This window comes from Larus michahellis, chromosome 7 (genome assembly GCF_964199755.1).
Source record: "Larus michahellis chromosome 7, bLarMic1.1, whole genome shotgun sequence".
Taxonomy (NCBI): Eukaryota; Metazoa; Chordata; class Aves; order Charadriiformes; family Laridae; genus Larus; species Larus michahellis.
In genome coordinates this window covers 36,620,236-36,642,231 of record NC_133902.1, presented here as the reverse complement: position 1 = coordinate 36,642,231, position 21,996 = coordinate 36,620,236, and the positions used below count along the sequence as shown (strand labels likewise).

Sequence of the window (21,996 nt, the reverse complement as noted above, 5' to 3'; positions counted from 1 at the left end):
TGGGTGGGAAAGGGCGGGGCGCCGGGCCTGGCCGGGCCGAACAGAGTCGCATCGGCTGAAAGCTCGGGTGGCGCCCGGTGGCTGAGGCACCTCCTTCCCTTCCCTTCCCTTTCCTTCCCTTCACTTCCCTTCCCTTCCCGAGTCGGGCGGCGGAGCAGGCTCGAGCAGCGGCGGTCACCGCGGAGGCCCTGGCCTGCCCAAGCCCGGCCCCGGCCGCGTGGGAGCCGCTCTCCTCAGCAGCCGGTTCGGGAAATAGCCGTTTCGCTGTATCGAGCCCGTACCGGTAAGAGGCTGTAACTTTCCCCCTCTGCCTCCGTGCGTCTGCTCCCGGCTTCGCCGCTTTTCCTCACGCTCCAGTGGAGATGGCGGGTTGGCTCGGTCCGGTGTGGTTGGTGCCGCCTCTCGCATGAAACCCTCACCCCGCTCGGCCCGCCTGAGGCTGGGCTTGTTGGAAACTTGCCTTTGTCCACTATCTGACCTTAAAAGGTGGCCCCAGGGCGCAGTTTTGCCGGAGGAAGGCTCTTGGCTGCCCTAGGACCTTCTCGGTCGGTCCTCCCCCTCCTTCCAGAAGTTCCTCCCTTGCCCTGACGCCTGCTGCAGTCTGGAAGGAGGACGTCCATCTCACGTCCATCTCACGTCCATCTCACGTCCATCTCACGTCCATCTCACGTCCATCTCACGTCCATCTCACGTCCATCTCACGTCCATCTCACGTCCATCTCACGTCCATCTGTTTTACGCTGTAAGGGAAGGTAAAACCAGCTCTGCTTCGTGCTGAGCTTCCAGGAGGGACCTGGCCGCTGCGGTAGCTTCCCGTCTTGCTCAAAGTCCTGTGTTTTCTTCAAAGCCTGTTGCTGTCAGAAACCAGGCTTAGAAACCTGAAGGCACCCAAAAGACCCGTTTTCCAAACTACAATATTGTCAAGCATCCTTTGTATAAAACTCCTATTTTTTTATTTACTTTTTTAGAACTTGCGTCATTTTCTAATTTGGTCAACAGAGAGGGGAGCAGCTGGGGGGTTGAAACCAGAAGGTTGTGTGCAACAAAGAAAAGCTTCAAGTTTCTTGGACTTTGTTCTCCATGGATGCCAGAGTAGGGGGATGCCCTGTTTAGACCCCAGGGCACTCATGGAGGGAGTCATTATAGGAAACCCTAACTCTGTCTAAGGCAGGAATGTGATGGTAAAATTTCAGCAAAGAAACTAAGCTTAAGGAGTGAGATGCATGTGTGACTTTGGTGTTGAAGAGTTAAGTCGCATGAGGAATCTGAGAAACAATTTCAGATCCAGATTATTTCCCGCAGATTGAATCATTGTTAGTCTTTTTGAAAGAACATTCCAACTGTGTTGTTCTTGTTGCCATGCTCTTTTTGTAGTAGCTATTTACAGCTATATTGGGACATATGTGCCTCCTAGGTGACCTTTTAAGTGCTGTGATCAAACCATGTTTGTATTTTTGTTTATTATAACTAATTTATAGCATGACATACGTTTTACAGAGGTAGTTACAAAATGCTATAAAAACTGCAGCGCAACTACTCTAACTTTCACATGTATTAGGTTGTGTTTTCTTCCCCTGTAGATTCTGTAAAGTTGTTTTGGTTTTTTCCATTATGGGGAATACTTAACTGGAAGTGGGCTTGTGAAAAATGTGACCTTTTGCACTAGGAATTCGTATCGAGGGCCTGAAAAATCTGGGACAGTGAGTTTTTAGAATAATGAATAACAAAAATATAACAGTAATAGTGAGCTTTTGGCTGGAATGGGTTACACTGATTGTCAATTGTATATCATGCATTTCTGTCTCAAGTTTAATGAGCTAACTTTCATGAAATACAAGCTGGGGATTTTTGAGACTATAACCAGTTCTCTGGCAATTTATTTTTTTTTTCAAATGGACTTGCAGATTCATAGCATGTATTTTACGTAGATCGTTTACAGTTCAACTCTGCCCATAAGGTTCAAAAAGATATTTTTTTGACCACATGAAAACTGCTTCTGCCTTTCCTTGCAGTCTCAGTATTATTTCATGTTTTTAACTTCTTGAGCAGTAGTACAGCTGTAAGGTAACTGGGTCCCAGCATCATCCTGTGCTTGAAAACTAGTATTTATTCCTTCTCTTGCTCTGGAAAATGGCCTGTATCCAAGTCCTCTTCCATCTTTGTATGCTTTGAGAAGAGGATAAAGATGATGTGTAGTCTTGGACTCTGATTCAATTACTTGCTTTGCATAGCTCTGAAACTCACGCTCCTTACAAAGTGCAGTAGCCTCTCTCTGAGCCTCGTAGTCCAAGTCTGCTTGCTTTTCCTGCTGGTGTTTTGCCTGTTTTTCAGCCTGATGAAGAAAAGGGAATAACAAAGGTTAGTATTTCTTTTACAACATAACTATCCCTTAAAACCTAGAGAGGGTAAGAGCTTATAGGAGATCTGTGGTGATGTTAGTTGATACTTGGCAAATATCATCCCTCCCCACTTGTCTCCTCCGCCATACTCCCCACAAAAAGGGTACATTAAATAGCTGAGCGAACACCTGCTGCTGCTCTTTGGTGACCTGCCCGGAAGATACAAGAGAGCATCAGTAGTACATAAAGACACAGGGCAGGATGTGATCTCTCATTGTAAAACAGCCTTGACTTGCACCAGTGCTTTGAGAGAAGGCTGGTCCCCAACACCAGCATATGTGATTTAAAAAAAAAAAAAACACAAAAGCAACAAACAAAAAAACCCAAACAAAACACAGAAAGCTTCCTCTCTCTCTCTGTTCCTCTTGGGCAGGAGCCAGTGCTGTTGGTTTAGATCCGTGCTTCTTTCTGAAGGGACTGTCAGGGTACAGCTCTTCTATTTACCATTTGCTGGATCTGAATTTTCTGTACTTCCATGCTTGCATCACGTTGTCTTTGTTTCTTGGCTTTTTCCATTTCCAAGTAGATGCGGTTCTCTTCCATTAACGCATGAAGTTCTTTTTTACCCTCTGCTTTTTCCTCTCTCTCCTTTTCCGCTTTCATCTTCATCTGTATTTTAGAAAATACACAAAAAAAAGTTAACCAAGGAATGTGCCTGCTAAGCTGGAAGTCCTATCTTTCCGCAGAAGCAGCCCTGTGTATCAGTGTTCTGTGATAAGCGTGGTCACTGTGGCTGGCCAGTGTCCAAGCCCAGGGCTTTCAGCAGCCCTGGCAGATGTGCGCCCCAACACAGAATGGAGGAGGGAGAGAGGACCCCAAGAAAGGTGTCGGTGGACCTTGTGAAACATCCTGATGCCTGGCACCAGAGGTACCAGCTGTGATCTGGGCCAGGCTCCTTGGCTAGAGTAAGCAGGAACAAGAACAGGCTAGGGGCTAGGTTTCTTACCACAGCGGCTCTGTGCTCAGCAATCGATTCCATGGCTGCCTTTTCTTTTGCTTCTTTCTCTTTGCGTTTTTTTTCTTGTTCAGCTTCTTTTTTTTCAATGTCTCTAGCAAGACGATCATCTTCCCTCTTTAATGCCTTGTTCATTTGTACAGCTAATTGTCTAACGATTTTGTCCTGATGTTCCTGTTTTAGTCTGCAGAAGAACATGAGCTACCATAACATACCAGGGTACATACCTAGGTCTGCCTGAAGCGTTACTTCTACCACGCTCAGCAATACTGCGTCTAGTCTTCTCTCCTCTTGCCACCCAGGCCCACACACCCACCTGACTCTTTTATCTCCTTATTTTCTTCCTGGTTTATTTTTTTTTTTAATTATCTGATTTAGCAAATAAGTGTTCTCTGTATTGTTGTAACACTAGCCTTCTGTTGCAATAATGAGCTGGATCACTCTGGGAGAAGTCTGCCTGGCATCTTGCCAGCAGGAGAGAAATGTTGGGAGTATTGGCCAGAATTAGGAAGGAAAGGGACCTCTTAGATTGGCTCAATGTTATCTTCATGCTGTACCCTCACCGTTTAATTGGTAAACCATCTTCCCTTAATAATTACCCCATGTAATTAATTAATGTAGGTGCCTAGTTAAGAAGTACAATTATTTTTCTTGATCTCGCTCAGACAAATATAGCTCATGCCCAAAAATACTTTTGTCAAGGATTTTAATTGTTGAGGAGGTGGAGGCTTCACAGGCATATGGAACATTGCTGTTCCCAACACACTCCTGTAGAGCTTTGCACTTCCGTAAGTCTTTGTACTTTGAAGGGCAGAGAGATAGCTCCCACACATACCTATTGATAAGGAACCTGTGAAAGAGTTTCCTTTTTCTTCTGAATTCCCTACTCTCCCTTATCAGTAGAATTTAATTTTTTGAATACCTGTGGTTTGTGTTACATCATCAGTCTGAAAGATTTGAATATGACTACAGTATAATTTTTAGTTTACTTAGAATTTATACTCTAGAGTTGTACCTACCTATGCATTTCAGCTTTTTTCTCTTTTATCAGCTTGGCAATAGTTTGCTTTGCTTTAAAATGAGCTTTAATCCGATCATCTTCTTCCATTTGTTTTTGTTCCTCTATTGCTTTGATAATTTTCTGGTCGCTTACGTGCTCCTGCGTGGGCAAAATGGTCCTGATATAACAGATGAAGTCTAGAAAATCTTGGCCTGGGGTAGCAACTTAAAAGAATGGCTCCTTGTTCTCTCTGTGCTTCTTTCAAAGAGAGAAGAGAGGAAAGGTGTTCTGAGTACTCCCACTTACTTCTGCCTCCCTGCTCAAACACGCGTGAAGAGGAGATAGTAGATATGAGGAAGGAGAAGGGGAACTGAGCATCAAACAGCTCCTTCTCCAGCCCATTACACAAACAGATTGCTATGCGACACAGTGAGCATTATCCCTTGCTCCCATTCACACACGAGAGCAAGGGGGATGTTGAGAGGAATGGGACTGTGCAACCGGCACCAACACATACACAGACTGTGCTGCTTCTGACCCGCCTCATCCAAAACTATCCCAGTCTGGGAGCTTAATCCAAATCATAGCTGAAGATAAGTTTTATGTAGTTTTATGTAAAAAACCCTTTGTCTTTTGTATGCTGCCCAGAGCTGTTCTGAGGCGTTTCTAGTTTGCATTTAGAAAGATGCCTTTAAAGGTGAAGACAGAAGGCAGCATGTCTTGACTAAATTTCTAAACCTCTCCAATCATAAACGGAAAGACAAGTTAAGAAGATACTGTTATGTTCAGACTCAGGCTGTTCCCTCTTCCTAACAAAGAAAAATGGTCTTCATCCAGCAGGTACATGGAACTTAAATCCAGTTCTGAAGTCAAGAATATTCCTTAATGTCAACAGCAGACTTTCTAATCATAGACCAGTGAAAGCATCAGGTGCCAGTGTCCCTTCAGACAAGAGAAGGGACCTGCCTCCAAAGAGCCCTTTCTTAAAAGCACAGAGGAAAGACATGGCCTGCAACTGGCAGGGTAGGCGTATGATCCAAGGCTACTGAAGCGGTTGGCAAACCTTCTGTTGCCAGTAGGTCCATTTAGATATATCAATGCTATTGTTTCACTGCAGGCAGTCAAGGTGAAACAAGCATTTTTGAACTGTATGCTTTCCTATTACTTACGTGATACAGCCTCTGGTGTTCAACTTTTTCCTCCTGTTCCTTTTCCATTTTTCTCTGAATTTCCAATTGGTACAATCGGTTCAATCTCTGTAGCTGTTCTCCTTCTCTTTTGTCTTCTAGCTTGGCCAGATCTGCCTGATGCTTGCGCTCCTTTATTCTGAATCGGGAAAAAGAGTTGAATAAATGGGCTAGGGATTGCACGAAGTAACGAACAGACATAGGTACCTTGCACTGAAGGATGTGGTGCTTTGAATTGAAGGTGGGTAGAATATCAGAGGTGAAAAATAGCATCATCGTTTGTAATGGTAGCTCTCAATCCTCTGACCAGAAATCAGCTAGGGTATGCTCACAGCTTGCGGTTCAGGGGTAACAAGTTTTGTCTGGATGACCCATTAGCACCACTGCATTCATAATGTTCTGGCCTATCTCCGAAGAACCCTCAGCGAACAAGATTTCCCCAGGAAGTCCCACCGTATCTATGCGTCTCCTTCTCGGCATGCAGGCAACAGCTTAAACTGGTAGTGTTCTGTCCTAAGTTCTGCAAGGATTTGTGTGTTGGGCCTGGAATATGTGAGACCAGACTTTGAACCCTTCCTCAGGAAATTTGATTCCTTCTATCGGTCCCCCAGGGCCAATCCTGTCAATACCACTGGGGACCCCTCCGTAAGGTTTCTGTAAGAGCTGAGAGAAAGAATGGAGGTGGCAGTGGTGCGTCTGCTTGATGTGTTCTCTAGAATCTAGTTATGGGCAAATGGAAAATCTGGTGTAACCTTTTCCTTTTATGGGACCAAAATTGAGTTAAAATACACTTTCAGTAACAACTTTTTAATAATGATTTTACTAAAACCTATTGATGCCTACCAGAGGCAGTTTTACACGCAGTCTGTTGGCAAATAAAAGACACTGCATATCACAGCTTTTTCCTTCTGTGCAAGGTCTTCTGTGGCACTCTGCATTTTTCTTTTGAAGTGTCGCATTTGTGAATCAAATTGTTAGTAGGTTTCTGTAAAAACCTTATAGAATGTATTTGTGAGAAGAGAGTTTAAGTAAATAATAAAGTAGGGTTACTTTTGATTAATTATTACTTACTGTTCCAGCTGATCTCTGCGTAGTGCCTGTTGATTCAGATAATGCTGGTGTGCCTTTTCTTGCTCTCTGAGAATAGCTTCCTTACATTCGTGTTCCTTTTCTTCATCCTTCTTTTTGTTAACGTCTGACTTTAACTTTTTAAATTCAACTTGAGCATCTCTCTCTTTTAGGACCTCAGCAAGCAGAAGCGCACTCTGCAAGAGAACATTTAAAGTAATTGCGAGTTCAGAAGTGTTTAAAGAAATTCAGTACAATTTGAATTTAAAAATTATAAGTTGTCAACAAACATGGAACCCTTTCACTCTTTCAGTCTGATAGTAGAGGTATGTTTTTGCACAATCAATAGCCTCCTTCCGTTTTGTTGCTTGGAACTGTTGTTCTTCCAAATCAAGTCGCTTTCTTTCTTCCTCTTCCCTTTCTTCACGTAATTTTTTGGCTTTAAGTTTTCGTTGTGCCAGGCCCTACAGTGCCAATAAAATAAGAAATCACATTTAAAGCCCATGGATTAAAAATATATAAACCATTCTGAAGGTGATGTACTCAGTGTTTTGTTTTTTAATTTTGCATTTTAGCGTTAATTACAAAAATGTAATGTTAGTTAATGTTAGATGCTGAATATATTTAAACGAAGTTTAGTTAAAATAGGTATGTAAAAGCAAATGTTAAAGGCAGTACAGCTAGAAATGTTACCATGAGGGGTTTTGCATACATGAAAAAGAACCCCCTTATTTACAAATGTATCTTGTACTTACCATAATGGTGTTGGGCCAGTCTTTTACAGCCGCTTTGGAGCGTAAGCGCATTTCTTCTCTTTCTTTCTGCTCAGCGAGGATGCGCGCAGCTTCTCTAGTTGTGCTGTCAAGACTGTCCTGAATTCTTTCCCATTCTGCTTTTGGCAATACAATTACGTGATGAAGATCTACTTCATTTGGAAGAAAACATCCATCTAGAACGTTATTTTCTTCCAAATGATGTGACGCTGTGCAGAGAAAGAAAAGGTACTGAGATTACTTGATATCTGAAAGTCCTATATTTAAACCTGTATCAGGATTTGAGTTCCTACATAGTAACACCACTGTTATCCTAACAGGTACTCTCCCCATCCCAGTACCCCAGAGCTGGGACAGGGTATCCGTAGTGGCACTGTGGGCAGTGGCACTGACTGACTTAGCGGTTTGCGTGTCCCCTTCCCTCCTTGTGTGCGCGTACAGGTTTGGCTGGTGGTAATTAACACTTTCCAGGCAGTACTGGGGCATGATTCTGAGAGCAGAAGGGACCAGGGAGCATTCCCAAAAGGAAAGGGGGAATATTGGTGATGCTGTTTTCCTGGCTGGATGAGGCAGAAGTTTGGGCACAGGCTGTGCCTTACCACCCTTGTCCTGCGTGGTTATCGTATTTACTGAAATAGATTCTGGCTGATGGAAGAGTTTCTTGATTTGTTGGAACAATCAGCATTTCTTTGTTCTATTAGGCTGATGCACACGTGTGCATGCATAAATACACCTTTTCTAGGTGATCACTAGGTTTTGTGAAATGCCCTTCAAACCGTCACTGGTATTTTCGAAGGAAATGGCACTCTATACGGAGGGGTGTCCTGCCAGAAGTTCTCTTCCTGATTTGCAGCAGACTGATGTGCCATGTCTAAAACGTGAGGAGGCTTTCTCTTACGGCACTACTGATGTCAGAGTCTGTTTTTCAGACACGGTTGCTACTCTGTTTGTCTGATGGTGGGGACCAGACCTGATGATCTCACTCTGCCCAAAGCGAAGGTAGCCTTGCCAAACGCTGCTCCCTGCATACAGGGGACTCCAGGCACCCAGTCCCTCCCTGACTTCAGCTGTTGATGAGATGGTGCCTCCGCTGGTTCCAGGCTGGTTCTTTCCAGGTGATGCCTGGGGAAAAGCAGCCGCTCTGGCTGCGGGCAGCTGGGAGAGCATGTTTGGGGGGAGTCCCCCTGGACACGGGGACAAGGAACGCTCCTGCGGCCTCCCGGAGCCGTGTCGGGACGCGGGCTCGGCGCAGACACCCCCCCCCACGGTGCCAGTGGAGCCCCCACTCACCAGCCGCCTCCCGCCGCCGCCTCCCGCGGGGGCGCCCGGACCCGGCTGCCGCCATCGCCCGCGGACGCGCGCCGTTGCCAAGCAACCTGGCGGCGGGGAGTCACGTGATGCCGTGAGGCACGTGACGGGCGGGAGGCGGGGCGGAGGCAGCCGGAAGCGGCGCGCGCGGAGGTGGGTCGGGGGCAGCGCGGCCGGGGCGGGGGACGGGACGGTAACGGCTGTGCCCCGTTCCCTCAGGGGCGGTCGGTCCGTGGCCGAGACCCCCGCGGTGCTGCCGCCGCCGGACTAGCCCCGCCCCTGGACTAGCCCCGCCCCCCGGTTCGCCTAGCCTTCTGCTTCACCCCTCGCCGGCGGCTGGGAGGGGGCTGCTTATGTGGCCGCGGGGCCCGTTGGCCGCGGGGCCCGTTGGCCGCGGGGCCCGTTGGCCGCGGGGCCGGCCTGAGGGACGGCTGGGGACTGAGGAAGCAGCGGTGCTGGTGTTACAGGCTGTGAGAGGCCGTGCCGGTGAGGCAAGGGCTCTAAGCTCCACATGAGGTGTCTCCTGCTCCCAGGGATTTCCCTAGCCTGGAGGCGGGCTGTAGGTAACTATTGTAGGACTACAGCAAGCACACCGATTTACTTATTTATTTCAGATCCACAAAATGGCAGTGTTTCTTTTCGTTGGCTGCTTTAATTTGGTGTATCCATGTTAAAAAAGACCGGCTCCATCCGTTCAGTAGTAGTTTCCTTTTGAAATCTTCCTTAAGGCATTTTGCCAGGAGAGGCTCAGTTTGGTTGCATTGGCAAGTGATGATGCAGAAATTTACAGCCGTTGGTCAAACTGATGGTGCGTGAGTACCAGAAGATTGACTGTTAGCAAGTATTAGTAACTATGCTGCATGGGTTTAGATACTTTCACATTGTCTATTTTAAACAGAAGTTTGAAAAGAACTAGAACTTTGACCTTTACGGGCTGCTTTTTTAGCTTCAGCACAGCTTCCCATAGCTGTAGTGGCCATAAATAGTTTACTTTGTTTAGATATTTGTCTTAATGCTTCATTTGCTTGCAGAATTTTTCTCTTCTGAGCACAAGATCAGGGTAGGAATTCAGTACTTTGGTTTATATAAATAATTCTTTCTTTTTGTTTCTTTTGGAAACTATTTTCTGACAGCTATGAAATTTCTGTTGGTTTTTGATTTTGACCATACAATCGTAGATGAAAATAGTGATACCTGGATTGTGAAATGTGCTCCTGAGAAAAAACTTCCTAATGGATTAAGAAACTCCTACCGACCAGGACACTGGACAGAATATATGGGCAGAGTCTTTGTCTACTTGGGAGACAATGGCGTCAAAGAAGATGACATGGAAAGGACTATGACAACAATTCCTTTCACTGCGGGAATGGTAGATCTGCTGTGTTTTATTGGCAAGAAAAAAGAGTTGTTTGACTGCATAATTGTTTCAGATTCTAATACGGTATTTATTGACTGGATTTTGAAAGCTGCTGACTTCCATAAGGTGTTTGATGAAGTGTTTACAAACCCTGCAGCATTCAGCAGTACTGGCTATCTTACTGTACAGAACTTCCATGCTCACCATTGTCCAAAGTGCCCTAAAAACCTTTGCAAAAGGGAAGTTTTAAAGGAATTTCTAAATAAGCAGTTGGAGCGAGGAGTAAGTTATACACGAATTGTATATATAGGTGATGGTGGGAATGACTTATGTCCAGTAATGTTTTTGAAGAAGGATGATGTTGCTATGCCCAGGCAGGGTTATACCTTGGAGAAAAAGATTGCTCAGCTGGCCCAAGATCTCAGTCCTGTAGAGTGTTCTGTTCTGGTTTGGTCATCTGCTACTGACATTATGTCTTATCTGAAACTGCTTATAAAGGAATAAATCAAATGATAAAAGGAAACTAACATAGTTATATTTTATCTTCCTGGGAGAGAAAAACTGCATGTGTATAAAAGCACAAAATTGTAAAATTGGTCTGTTATCTGAACTTGTTTTTTAAACACAATATAAAACTGTTTATGTTCAATCTTGGCAATAGTGGGAAAGGGAAGTTAAAATGGCTTCACAACATAGTACACATTCCAAAGTAAGTGGAGAAAGAGGGGTTGCAAAAGGAATTGCCATTATTCTTAGTCTTCCCCCTCCTTCCCCAAGCCTTTACCAACTACATAACTGACCTTTTCTGTTCCACGTGCTTAGGGGAAGAAGTAGGATTAGTGCATAAAAGAATGAAATTCTTTACTTGCAAAACATCAGGTGCCAGGAACGTGGTTCTGGAACTGTTGGCTTTTATACTACTTTGATTAGGATAAATGTTTAATTTTGTAAATTATTTGGTATGCTTATAATCTTGTTTGATCTGAAGATGCATTTATATTTTCAATATACTAAATATTTTACCAAACAAAATTACTTTTTAATAGTTTGTGTTATCTTTTCTTGTGAAGACAATAAAAGTTAGTATTGCTGACAAAAGCAACACACCTGATTTGTGTAATGTATTCTGCTGGCTTGTGTCACCTGTTGCTGTAAGGGCCTGGAGAGAGTGAACACAGTTTGGGTGTCCAGCTAACACCTTCATTTAGTCAGTCAAACTCCTCCTCTTCTGCAGAGCAGTGAGGATGTTGCTGTCTGTTTAAAGTAAGTCACTCTCCCATCCTCCTGACTACCACCCTGACAGTGCTGCTGCCACTCCGTATGGCTGAGAGCTCCGAGTCACAGAAACAAAATGATAGGGGTTGGAAGGGACCTCTGGAGATCATCTAGTCCAACCCCCCTGCCAGAGCCGGTTGCACAGGAACGCATCCAGAGTCAGCCACGTGCTTTTTTCTTGATTTTCAGCTGCAGTGCACAGCCCACAGAAACATGCATAGGTATACAGGTTTACACTGATTTTACCTATTCGCTCTCATCCATATCTATACCATAATCCTCTCTTACAGGCTGGAAGGGAATGTCTGTGCCCATTTTAACTTTTTCACAGAATTGTTCTGTCTTGAAATAGTTCAAGGAATCATTTGTGAACATGCAGTCTTTCTCTTTACCACTCACAGTGAGATGAGCCCCAAGAGCTGGGCTATGCATACAGAGATATTAAAAATAAGTCTCATTAAATTTATATAATGTATTTTCATGCCAAATGTTTTCCTTCTTATAGTCCTGCAAATTGTCCAAAATGATGATGTAGTCTGCTATTGAACTGATGTCTGTTTTAGCTTAAGTGCCTTAACTGAGAAATTAGTCCGGCTTTTGCAGCGCTTGGGTTGCAGATGCCTGAGGTGCAGCTCAGCAGCCTGTGATCACTGTAGCTGTCTTTTCTGTGCAGCAGCGATCTCATTTTCTTACTGACGTTTGGTGGTGTCACTACCTTCTTCTTTTCAGTTGAAGATTTTTAGGAGTGGTCTTGCTTGTTTTCAGGCTGATAGTGCATATAAATTAAGATTTCCTTTGATTACTTCCTTGTAAATTTGTGCAAGGGCACAAAGACAGCGTCTGAAGAACTGGTGGGTCTCAAGTTGTGGCGGGTTTAATTTGTCTCATTTACAGGTTATACAAAAGAATGGTAATGGCTGTTGCATTGTACAATTTTGTATTGTTACTGTTTGTTTGTTTAAAAAGTTGTGTGTTTCCTTCATTCTAGCTGTGCTCCTTAATGTTCCAGATTCTGTGCTGGTGTCTTGTGTGCTTTTCAGAACTTAGTTGTGAGACAGCTTGCTTTCAGGTTGTCCAGAGATCTCAGTTACTGCTTCCTTGAAAACAAGCAAACTAGTGTAGAATGATTATTCATCTTTTTCTTCCACTTATATTAACTATTGTTCTTTTAGCCTTAAGGAACATACCTTGTAGTTTGCTGTGAGAGTGAGAAATGGAGTGAGAAATTAATCTTTGTGCTCAAAAAGGGCTGGTTTTTGTGGTTTTGATGAAAGTACTGACACAGGAGTTGAGAGTAGATTAAGCAGAGTACACTACTTGAAATATTAGCAGTTATGATCTAATCACTTCAGGTAGAGGGTACAGCTGATGCTCTTTGCTAGGCAAGTGCGTGTTGGAGACAGAAGAAATTTTTCATTTCCAGTAGGTAGGCCATTAAGCTATTAATACGAGGTCTTGGGGTTTTTTTTTCCCCTCTTAATAAAAGAGAAGATGTAACTTTTGTGAAGCACCACCATTACCAAATTTTTCCACATTTGGGTAGAAGGGAAGGGAGATGAGTGTGTCTCAAGGGCAAAGCTGATTTAAGCTGGTAACCCAGCCAAAAGGGAGAAGCTCCTTGAAGGGACACACATGTTCAGTACTTGGTGTTCCTGACCTCCAGGCTTGTTGATGGTTTAAATCAGCTTTCTCTGTGACAGGCAGGTGACTTAGGTAAAGATTTTATGAAAATAAATGTGTAATGGGAGGCATATGTGTGCATGGGAAATTTTCTATATGGTAATAGGTCTGCTATCGTACACCAGGTCCTATGATATGTACCTAGCCGTAGTATTACGTGCTAGTAGCATGCCTAAGACTAGGAGAAGTTCCTGCTTGTCCATAGGGAGCTGATGAAATGGGAAGTGCAAAAGCACAGGCAAACAAAGCTGTTGGCATGGCGATGTACAAACAGACTCGGGGCTGTACAAGGGAATGCTCCAGAGAAAGAAATGGAGTGAGTAATGCAGCTGAGGGACAGGCCCGGGTTAGACAGCAGGGCTGCTGCTAATTCCTGGGTTACACCACAAAACTCCCATTCCCTGGGCTAACAATGCATCAGGAGTGGTTGAAAAAGTGAAGGCAAAGATGTGTGAAGGCTTTGTTTGTTGTTGTTGTTGGTTTTCTCTTTTTGTTTTGATCAGCTTATTTATGTTTCCTCTTAGTATGGCCAAGGGCATGTTTGAGTCCTGTTGTAGGGTTAGCATGTGAGGAATGATGGCAGAGGGGTATGTCCAAAGTGTCCACACTTTCTGGTTCGGATTCCTCCTTTAGTTCCTGCTAAAGAATCTGTGTAGAGCGGGAGCTCTCCTCTTGGGTATTGCTGGCACTTAGCTAGTAATAAATATCCAACTCCTTTTGGTAGGAGAAACCGCTGCCAGTCCTTTCAATCCAGGAGAGCTTTGGCAGGACTGGGGGAGCCCGGCTGCTGGATCCAAAGTATCCAGACAACCCTGCTGCTGGTGAAGGAGGGAGCACAGATGCTTAAACCCAGAAGATCCTAAGACCTCCATTGCAGAAAATGTTTTTCTAGCAGAGAAGAAAAAGACTTGTTAAATTGTGAACCACATTTTCAGAAGTGGTAAAAGCCAGTATGACCTTCTTCGCAAATAATTTCCTTGTAGCTGGAGTCTGTTTGCGAGCGTAGTTTGTGCCTGCCCTTTGCTCCCTGCCAGGTGCAGGTGTTTGAGGCAAGCTCTGGCTGCCCCCTCTCAAATCCCAGCTTTCCATAGTGGGGGAGCCCCTAGAGCTCGCTGCCCTTCCCAGCGCTGCTGCTCCGACAGCAGGGTGTCCTTGGGAGAGACGGCTGCAGGTCGCCGTTCGTGGCAGTCGAAGGCCCCCTCGCTTTGTTGTGTGGCTGAGAGCCACCAAGCTGGTGACGCTCTCCCAGGCATCTGCTTCTGTCCCTAATACGCTGACAGCGGCCGGGCCTTATGTCATCGCGGCAGCCGGCCTCCTAACCCCCTGCCCCCGGGCAGCGGCGGCGCTTCGGGCCGGCGGGGGAGGGCAGGGCGGGCGGACGGGGCACCAAAATAGGAGCCGCCGCCTCCCGCGGGCAGCGGCTCTTCCAAAGATGGTCACGGGACTGCCGCGCTCCGCCCGCGCGTAAGTACCGCGGGGGCGGTCCGGTGGCCGGGGGGCGGCGGGGCGGTCCGGTCCCGTCCCGTCCGTGCGCGGTGTCGGCGATGGCAGCGGGCGGGCAGGAGGAATACGCGTACCTCTACAGGGACTCCGCGCACCCCGCCGCTTTCCTGGAGGCGTTCCGCGGGTTTTACCTGGACGGGCTCTTCACCGACATCACCCTGCAGTGCGCCTCGGGGGTCATCTTCCACTGCCACCGAGCCGCCTTAGCGGCTTGCAGCAGTTATTTTAAAGCCATGTTCACAGCCGATATGAAAGAGAAATCGAAAAACCAGATCAGACTTCCCGGGCTCAGCCACGCCGTACTGGAAGCCCTCGTGAATTATGCATACACGTCGCAGATCCAGATAACAAAGAGAAATGTCCAAAGCCTGCTCCAGGCTGCAGACCTCCTCCAGTTCGTGTCAGTAAAGAAAGCCTGTGAGCGGTTTCTGGTGAGGCACTTAGATACTGACAACTGCATAGGGATGCACTCCTTCGCCGAATACCACGATTGCTCAGAGCTAGAAAAAGAGTCCAGGAGGATTTTGTTATGGCAGTTTGATGAAGTGTGGAAGCAGGAAGAGTTTCTGGACATTGGTAAGGAGAAGCTCTCTTTTATCCTCTCCAGGGAGAATCTCAACGTTTGGAAAGAAGAGGCAGCCATCGAAGCTGTTGTTAAGTGGGTTGCACACAACGTGGAAGAAAGAATTGAAGACGTCTATGAACTGCTGAGCTGCATCAAAGTAGACTTAGATAACATGTATTTGAGGTCAGCTCTAAGCCTACAAAAAAAATGCCGGCTTAACGACAGTAAGATAAGGTCACTCGTATACAATGCCCTGAACCCCAATCCCAAGTGTCTTTCCAGAAGACCCACAGCAGCCATGTATGTGATTGGAGGATATTATTGGCATCCCTTATCAGAAGTGCACGTTTGGGATCCTTTAACCAATGCGTGGGTGCAGGGGACGGAGATGCCGGATCACACCAGAGAGAGCTATGGGGTCACTAGCTTGGGACCAGACATATACGTGACAGGAGGTTATAGAACGGAGAGCATCGAAGCCCTTGACACGGTGTGGATATACAACAGTGAGAGAGATGAGTGGACAGAAGGCTGCCCCATGCTTGACGCAAGGTATTACCACTGCGCGGTTTCCTTGAGTGGCTGCGTCTACGCGTTGGGTGGTTACCGAAAGGGAGCTCCTGTGCAAGAAGCCGAGTTCTACGATCCTTTAAAAAAGAAATGGCTTCCTATTGCAAACATGATCAAAGGTAGGTAAGCTTTTTGGTATGGCATCTGCCTCAAATGTCCATCCTTTTGCGCTTGCCGTTTCTAAGTGCCACGGACACATTAGGGTTTGATCCAAGTTCTGGTGGAGTCCGTGGGAATTTCCTGTTAATGTTGATGGGCTTTGGTTCAGGTCTTTACTAGCCAAACGATGGCAAACATCCAAGCGCTGTACTGGGCTGTGCCACGGAACACTAGGGTGGAAAACGCAAGTGGTAGTCTCAGTTTAATTTTGCCTTCTTTCAGGAGTAAAATTTCTGTTCAATTTAGAAAGAAATCAGAAAACTACTTGGGATTAGAGTCCATTTGGTAGCTGGTCAAAGAGCAAGCTCCAATAAAGGCATTGTATTATTTTAATATAAGACCAGATTACTAAGATTTTCTGTGCAATCATCATTTAGAATGGTGTCATCTTCATTTAAAATTCCTTGCATGCAGTTTCCTCATATTTCAGTGTGTCGTCTCTTCGGGATCCTTCGTTTAATCTTTAGTGTGGCAATACTGAAAAGCACTAATACCAGTTTCTAGCAGCCAAAATAGCGCTCTATTAAAAATGCATGCATTTGGATGACAGCCTAACTAAAGGATATAATTTTGTTATAAAAGTTATAAACAAGTATACATTTTCTCATACCCTTTAATAAATTAATGCAATTACAAAATTTTACTGTAAGTTGATGCAACATAGTATTTGTCTGCATACAGGAGAGTTTTTTGAGGTATCTGTAACAGGAAAAAGCACTTACCATGCTCCGGCAACTTTTTTCATGGTTTGTGTATTTTCCACAAACGTTGCTATTATTCTCTTTATGTTTCCTTTCAAAATAGAAATGCGACGCTAATACTGTGAGCAGCTACACATTCTGTGCAGTTGTTCTGTCCCATTTTCTGAGTGAAACTTCTTAGATGCTTAAAAAAACCCCACTAATTTCCTAATTTTCGTCCATTTTATCTTGCCAGATCCCTTGTTTTGTTTTGTTTTGTTCTCCTAGAGACAGAGTTAACACGGCTCCATTCTGTTTGTGTCCTTGTTTATACAATAGCATAATTAATAATGCCATGAGAAAGACTGAAAGTATCTGAAGAGGTATCTCGAGACACTGAGTGATCTCAGCCCCCATCGTCTTTGTCTTTGCCATGAGTGACTTCTAAAAATCTTTCTAACCTAGTGAAGTATTGAAAGCAATTCCCTATTCCAAAACCAATGTGACATTGTGTCTTTAATTACTGCATGAAAATTCCATGAAATATTGTGTGGCCGTGTTATATGCAAGATGCATCGGCTACTGCAGTTTTGTGTAATTGCTCTTAACTTATGCTGATAAAATAAGCTGTTTTGACAAGTTTATTTAATTTCACGTTCAGTTAAATACTCGGAAGCATAATTTCACCCTACAATATTAATTAACAAGTCATTTGAAATGGGATTACGGATGGAAGTGACCATGGTTATTGCGTGCGGTCTGAAGGTGTGTTGTGACTCTCACACTGTGTACAGGTGTTGGAAACGCCACTGCCTGTGTCCTGCATGAAGTCATCTACGTAACCGGAGGTCACTATGGGTACAGGGGAAGCTGCACCTATGATAAAATCCAGAGATACCATTCAGGTAGCAATGAGTGGAGCATAGTCACCACAAGCCCGCATCCAGGTAAACAGTAATTTCTGTAACGAGGGTAGGGCTTGATTTGATTACCTGTATCTGGGAGCCCATAAGCCCGCTTAAGAGTTTCTGGTGTGTTCCTAATAAAAGGAGCAATGCCTGTAGGTCAGCAAGGGCCAGAGTGGGATCTTCTCCCATTTCCAGGCTCTGAGAGGGGAGGGAAAGAGCCTCTTCAAGCATCTGTTCTGTAGAAATAGCTGTATAAATATTGAACTAAGAAATGGCTGCATTCGATTAAATAATATAGTAAACTAACTTTCTGTAAAATCTATCTATTTATAGGCGTATGGCAAAACCAATTTATATGAATTATAAAAGGCTTTTATCTATGTTCTACATTTGGCAACAGTAAGTTTTTAAAGCAGTTCTCATTAAGTGCCGGTGCTCATGTCTGTGTCTTCTGTAATGCCTTGAGCTTGCTTTTACCAACAAAAGCCTGAGGTGCCTCCTAAGCTTGGTGAAGAAATTCAGCTGCCCTCAGCGGTGCCCAATGTTTGTCGTGTAGCTGCAGTTTAAGTTAACATTATCATGCTGAGTTGAACTGTATTCCTTTCTTTCCGAAGAATACGGATTGTGTTCGATTACACTACAAAACAAGATCTATTTTGTGGGTGGACAGACCACGATCACGGACTGCTATGACCCAGAGCGAAACGAGTGGGAGCAGATGGCTCACATGATGGAGAGAAGGATGGAGTGTGGCGCAGTGGTTATGAACGGATGCATCTATGTGACAGGAGGATATTCCTATTCCAAAGGAACGTATCTGCAGAGTATTGAGAAATACAACCCTGAAGTGAATAAATGGGAAGCAGTAGGTAATCTTCCCAGCGCTATGCGGTCGCATGGCTGCGTCTGTGTGTATAACGTGTAAACATTTCATTTTCATATTGCTGCTACGGACAACAGCGGCTGCAGTATTCATAATAGCACTGATTACCTCATGACTGTGATAGACGTCTGATACGATCTCTTAGCGCACATCATTAAAAACTAGGTATAATTTGTGTTCATTTTAAACAATTCAAAAGTATAAATGTGGTACCAAGTCTTCCATATGTTTTTCATTCCAGTCATTCTTTGTCATGAAACTTTTCAGATTACTCTGGTATAATACTTTGTGCAGCTCTGTAGGAACTACTGTGAAAAACAGATTTGGTTTCATCAGTCACTGGGTGGAACTACAATCTGGTGCTAAGAAGCATAAAGCCAGACAAAATACTCTGCATTTCTATGGACTGCTGGGTTGAAGAGGAAATCTTTGATCCTCCGAAGGTAGCTATAGAAATGTTTCGTTGCCACAAGCTAAGCACGTGGCACGTACAGAGCAATATCACTTGGATAACTAGGTTATCACGTCCAGAAATCGCAGGCAGTTATAGGATGGCTCTAATTCTACCTTCAAATGCCAGAGCGGAGAAGAGCAGAGGCTGGAAATGAGGGAAGAAATGTCATGCCGTAGCCCCACAGCACGAGCTGAAAGCGTGCACTAGTTTTCCAGAAGGAGAACAGTGCTGTGCAGTACGGGGCAGTTTGAGAAAGTGCTCACTTTGCCATTCTCAGGCTGGCAGGGCCCGTGAGAAATAATAAAAGACTCTGCATGGCTTTGCAGTGGGCTCTCTGGCTGATGCACAGGCATTAGTGATTTTTTTGTTTGTTTTTTTTTTTTTTTTTTCCAGAGAAAAGCCTTGCCATGGTAACTTTTTTTTTTTTAAATCGAATTTAAGATTTATGCCTTTGTTAAATGGAAGGAGGAAATGAGAGAGACTGGAAAGTTGCTAACATCCCCCCAAGGTACAAACTTCTCTATTTTGTTTAATACCGTTCAGTCTTTTTAGAATGCTAAACTGTGACTTGAGCAAAGGTACAACTGAAGAAACTTGTCAAAATATGTTACGCATGGAGAAATTGAATGCTTAGTGGTCCTTTGGATTAAAATATTATTTTTCTCAAAACATAATACAAGATCATAGAATCGTAGAATGTGTTGGGTTGGAAGGGACCTTTAAAGGCCATCTAGTCCCACCCCCCTGCAGTAAGCAGGGACATCTTTAACTAGATCAGGTTGCTCAGAGCCTCATCAAGCCTGGCCTTGAATGTCCCCAGGGATGGGGCCTCCACCACCTCTCTGGGCAATGTCCTCTTCAAATTCTGTCTAGAAAGCAACTTGAGCTGGGCAGGAAGGCCATCATTTTGTCACCTCTTCACTGGGAGACACCTGCGGCAGGCGCCAGTGCAGCATGGCAGCGCCAGTGCTGGCAGAAAGCAGAATCCATAGGTAGTATTTAAATACCTGGTGTTTGAACCCTGCCATCGCCAGCCTTAGCACCAGTCCGTGTTTTGCATCCTGTCGTGTAGGTAGTTACACAAATGCATTTGACTGAATCGTTACTGCAGTGACTTCTTAGGATTTGTTTTCACCTCAGATGGTGTGATGTGTGGCTTTTTATTAGCCTGGTTCCCTGAGGGAGCAAGGTGCAACTCTGTTGTCTTTCTGTGCCCATGTCAGCTCCCCTCTAATACTAGACTCGCTTGTCTGCGTGCAGCTGTGTATAGAGAGGTGTGGAGGTCTTACAAACACATGTATATTTTTTTTTCAGGTTTTATGAAAATTAGGAAGAGGATAGAGGGGAGAGAGAGAGACTGAAAGGAATCACATGAGTTTTATGGAAAGTACAAGATAGCAAAGCCTTCCCAGTGACAAGGGGGTGCTGCGAGGAGCCTTCCTGCTCCTCCCTGCCTGTGCTGCCCCTCACCCGGTCCCGCTTCGGCTGCTGTGGGGCCACAGGGTCCGATAGCGGTGATCCAAATGGAGAAATGCCATGGGTAGCAGAGGGGCTCTTTTAGTCCAGATCTGTTCACCAATCCAGCTTTTAAAGTGCCAGCAGAAAGAGCTGTTACGCTTTGGCACGGGCGGCAGGGACAAGACAGGGCTGACGTCAGGTGTGGTGGGAACTTCCTACACCAGCGCTGCCACCAAAAATGAAATTTTGGTTTTGTTGGATATATCAGATGTGATGAAAGCAGCTTTCCAAGCAGGTAAGCCCTGAGTTTATAGTATTTCTTTTTCTTGATCATAAGCGTGTTCAACATTTTTGTTTGTTTGTTCATTTTTTTGTATTATTTCTCACTTGCGTTTGACTGCTAGTGGCAGGCGGCACTCAGCTCTGAGCTCTGATGTGAACGTCTGTGGTGTATATATAGTTCTTGTTTTGATGTCTTTGTGTGTCACCTTACTATGCCAAAAGCTCACATGTGGGTGGGTTCAGCGTGTTGCTTCGTTAGATGTCCTGATGAGAGCTATTTAAGGATCCAATGGAATTTGTTTAAAGACTCTAAACTGTAAAGAGGTGTGGGGATTTGAACTCTGACACTGTTTGAAATGTGTGGGCCGGGCAGGTGGGCAAAAGAAATAAAGTGAGTTTGTTTCTCCTGGAAATCTCCACAGCTGAGAATTGTTCAAAGGCAGGCGGACAGCATCGTAAGGGCATGAAGGTGGTCTTTGTATGGAAAGAAACCGCAGGGAACTCAATGTCTGTATGTAATTTTTCAGTGTAAAATATGTACCCGTGAAGCTTCATGTTTGTTGAAAAACACAAGCACAGAACAGCTGCGTGTGGCTGGCCCTAAGGTTCATTCCTGTCCGTATCCTGTCACCAACAGTCCCAAGTTGGTGAAAGGCTGTAAGAACAAGGCAAGGACTGACAAACCCCCCAGCATCCACCCATCCGCTGCATCTGAACTAGGTGCCGCTGGTGAAAGCCAGTGCCGTTGTGGGGTTGGGGCGCTGGCACCGGGAGCTGGAGTCCGCTCTCCCCTCTGGGCACGCTGCAGGCCAGCGATAGCTGCTCCTCAGCCTCGGCGTAACTGCCGAGTGGAAAAAAGCCTTTATTTCTGACATGCTGGGAGAGCGTGTGCTCGTCTGTGTAAACGAAAGTAAATGGGATCACTGCCTAGGGCTTCAGATAAGTCCTAATTTTTTAGAGATTCTTGAATGCATTAGAATAAATGAGGTGTAAAAGTTCAGAGTCACTGTTATTTTAACTGGTGCTGTTTTTTACAATGTCCTTTTAAATTAGCTCATGTCCGTAGCACATCTGAGGAAGCGCGTAGCAGCGGGGTCTGTGAGTTGGGTGGGAGGAACGGGGCCCCTGGCTCCCCGGCGGGGGGAGAGCTCAGAGCGGGGCCTTTTCAGCCATCCGCGAGGTCTGCTTTTAGTAATAACCAGTTGGAATGTGAACACTAAATTATTGTGCTATTGGATCCGTTTTATGGTAGACACTGTTTTACTGTTTCACTTGTAAACTAGAAAATGAACTAATATAGGAATCGAATCAATTAAGTCAGTATTATTTATTCGACTTTTTACTCGTCTGATCCCCGTGTTTGTAGCGCTATAGGTGTCCACGACACATCTGTAGTACTTAAGCGACCGTTTGTACTATTTAATAAATGTAAATACAGCATCAGTGCACGCATACGAGCTTATAAGTTACTCTTCCCGTTAACCGCAGAAGGACGCGGACGGCGCGCGGGGCGGGTGCGAGGCACATCGTCG

General features: G+C 45.0%; 4 protein-coding genes across 10 annotated transcripts in view; 3 read left to right on the top strand and 1 right to left on the bottom strand.

The window, feature by feature from the left end:
- Positions 1 to 29: 29 nt before the first annotated feature.
- PHOSPHO2 (phosphatase, orphan 2) lies at positions 30 to 12,305 on the top strand. Of its 7 annotated transcripts, none has more exons than XM_074596328.1 (2): positions 30 to 283; positions 9,824 to 11,151. In XM_074596328.1, exon 2 carries the CDS (start codon positions 9,826 to 9,828, stop codon positions 10,549 to 10,551), a length of 726 nt encoding a protein of 241 aa, XP_074452429.1. In that variant the 5' UTR covers positions 30 to 283; positions 9,824 to 9,825; the 3' UTR covers positions 10,552 to 11,151. The 7 variants fall into 7 exon arrangements, with proteins under 7 accessions (XP_074452429.1, XP_074452432.1, XP_074452426.1 ...); XM_074596331.1 differs by lacking the exon at positions 30 to 283 and adding an exon at positions 6,884 to 6,935; XM_074596325.1 differs by lacking the exon at positions 30 to 283 and adding an exon at positions 8,311 to 8,497.
- The window catches only part of SSB (small RNA binding exonuclease protection factor La), a 32,029-nt gene continuing 10,175 nt past the window's right edge, over positions 143 to 21,996 (top strand). The window contains exon 1 of the mRNA XM_074596318.1: positions 143 to 283. The gene's annotated coding sequence lies outside the window, so the exon portion shown is untranslated. The remainder of the gene's footprint in view (positions 284 to 21,996) is intronic.
- On the bottom strand, positions 1,851 to 8,760 carry CFAP210 (cilia and flagella associated protein 210). The gene is made up of 9 exons (XM_074596314.1): positions 8,673 to 8,760; positions 7,365 to 7,591; positions 6,900 to 7,073; positions 6,613 to 6,806; positions 5,524 to 5,680; positions 4,374 to 4,513; positions 3,346 to 3,538; positions 2,844 to 3,008; positions 1,851 to 2,332 (listed from the first exon to the last, which is right to left on the bottom strand). Exons 1-9 carry the CDS (start codon positions 8,725 to 8,727, stop codon positions 2,021 to 2,023), a joined length of 1,617 nt encoding a protein of 538 aa, XP_074452415.1. The 5' UTR covers positions 8,728 to 8,760; the 3' UTR covers positions 1,851 to 2,020.
- KLHL23 (kelch like family member 23) lies at positions 14,381 to 21,915 on the top strand. The gene is made up of 3 exons (XM_074596313.1): positions 14,381 to 15,759; positions 17,274 to 17,426; positions 18,002 to 21,915. The coding sequence occupies exons 1-3, from the start codon at positions 14,547 to 14,549 to the stop codon at positions 18,310 to 18,312; spliced, it is 1,677 nt and encodes a 558-aa protein (XP_074452414.1). The 5' UTR covers positions 14,381 to 14,546; the 3' UTR covers positions 18,313 to 21,915.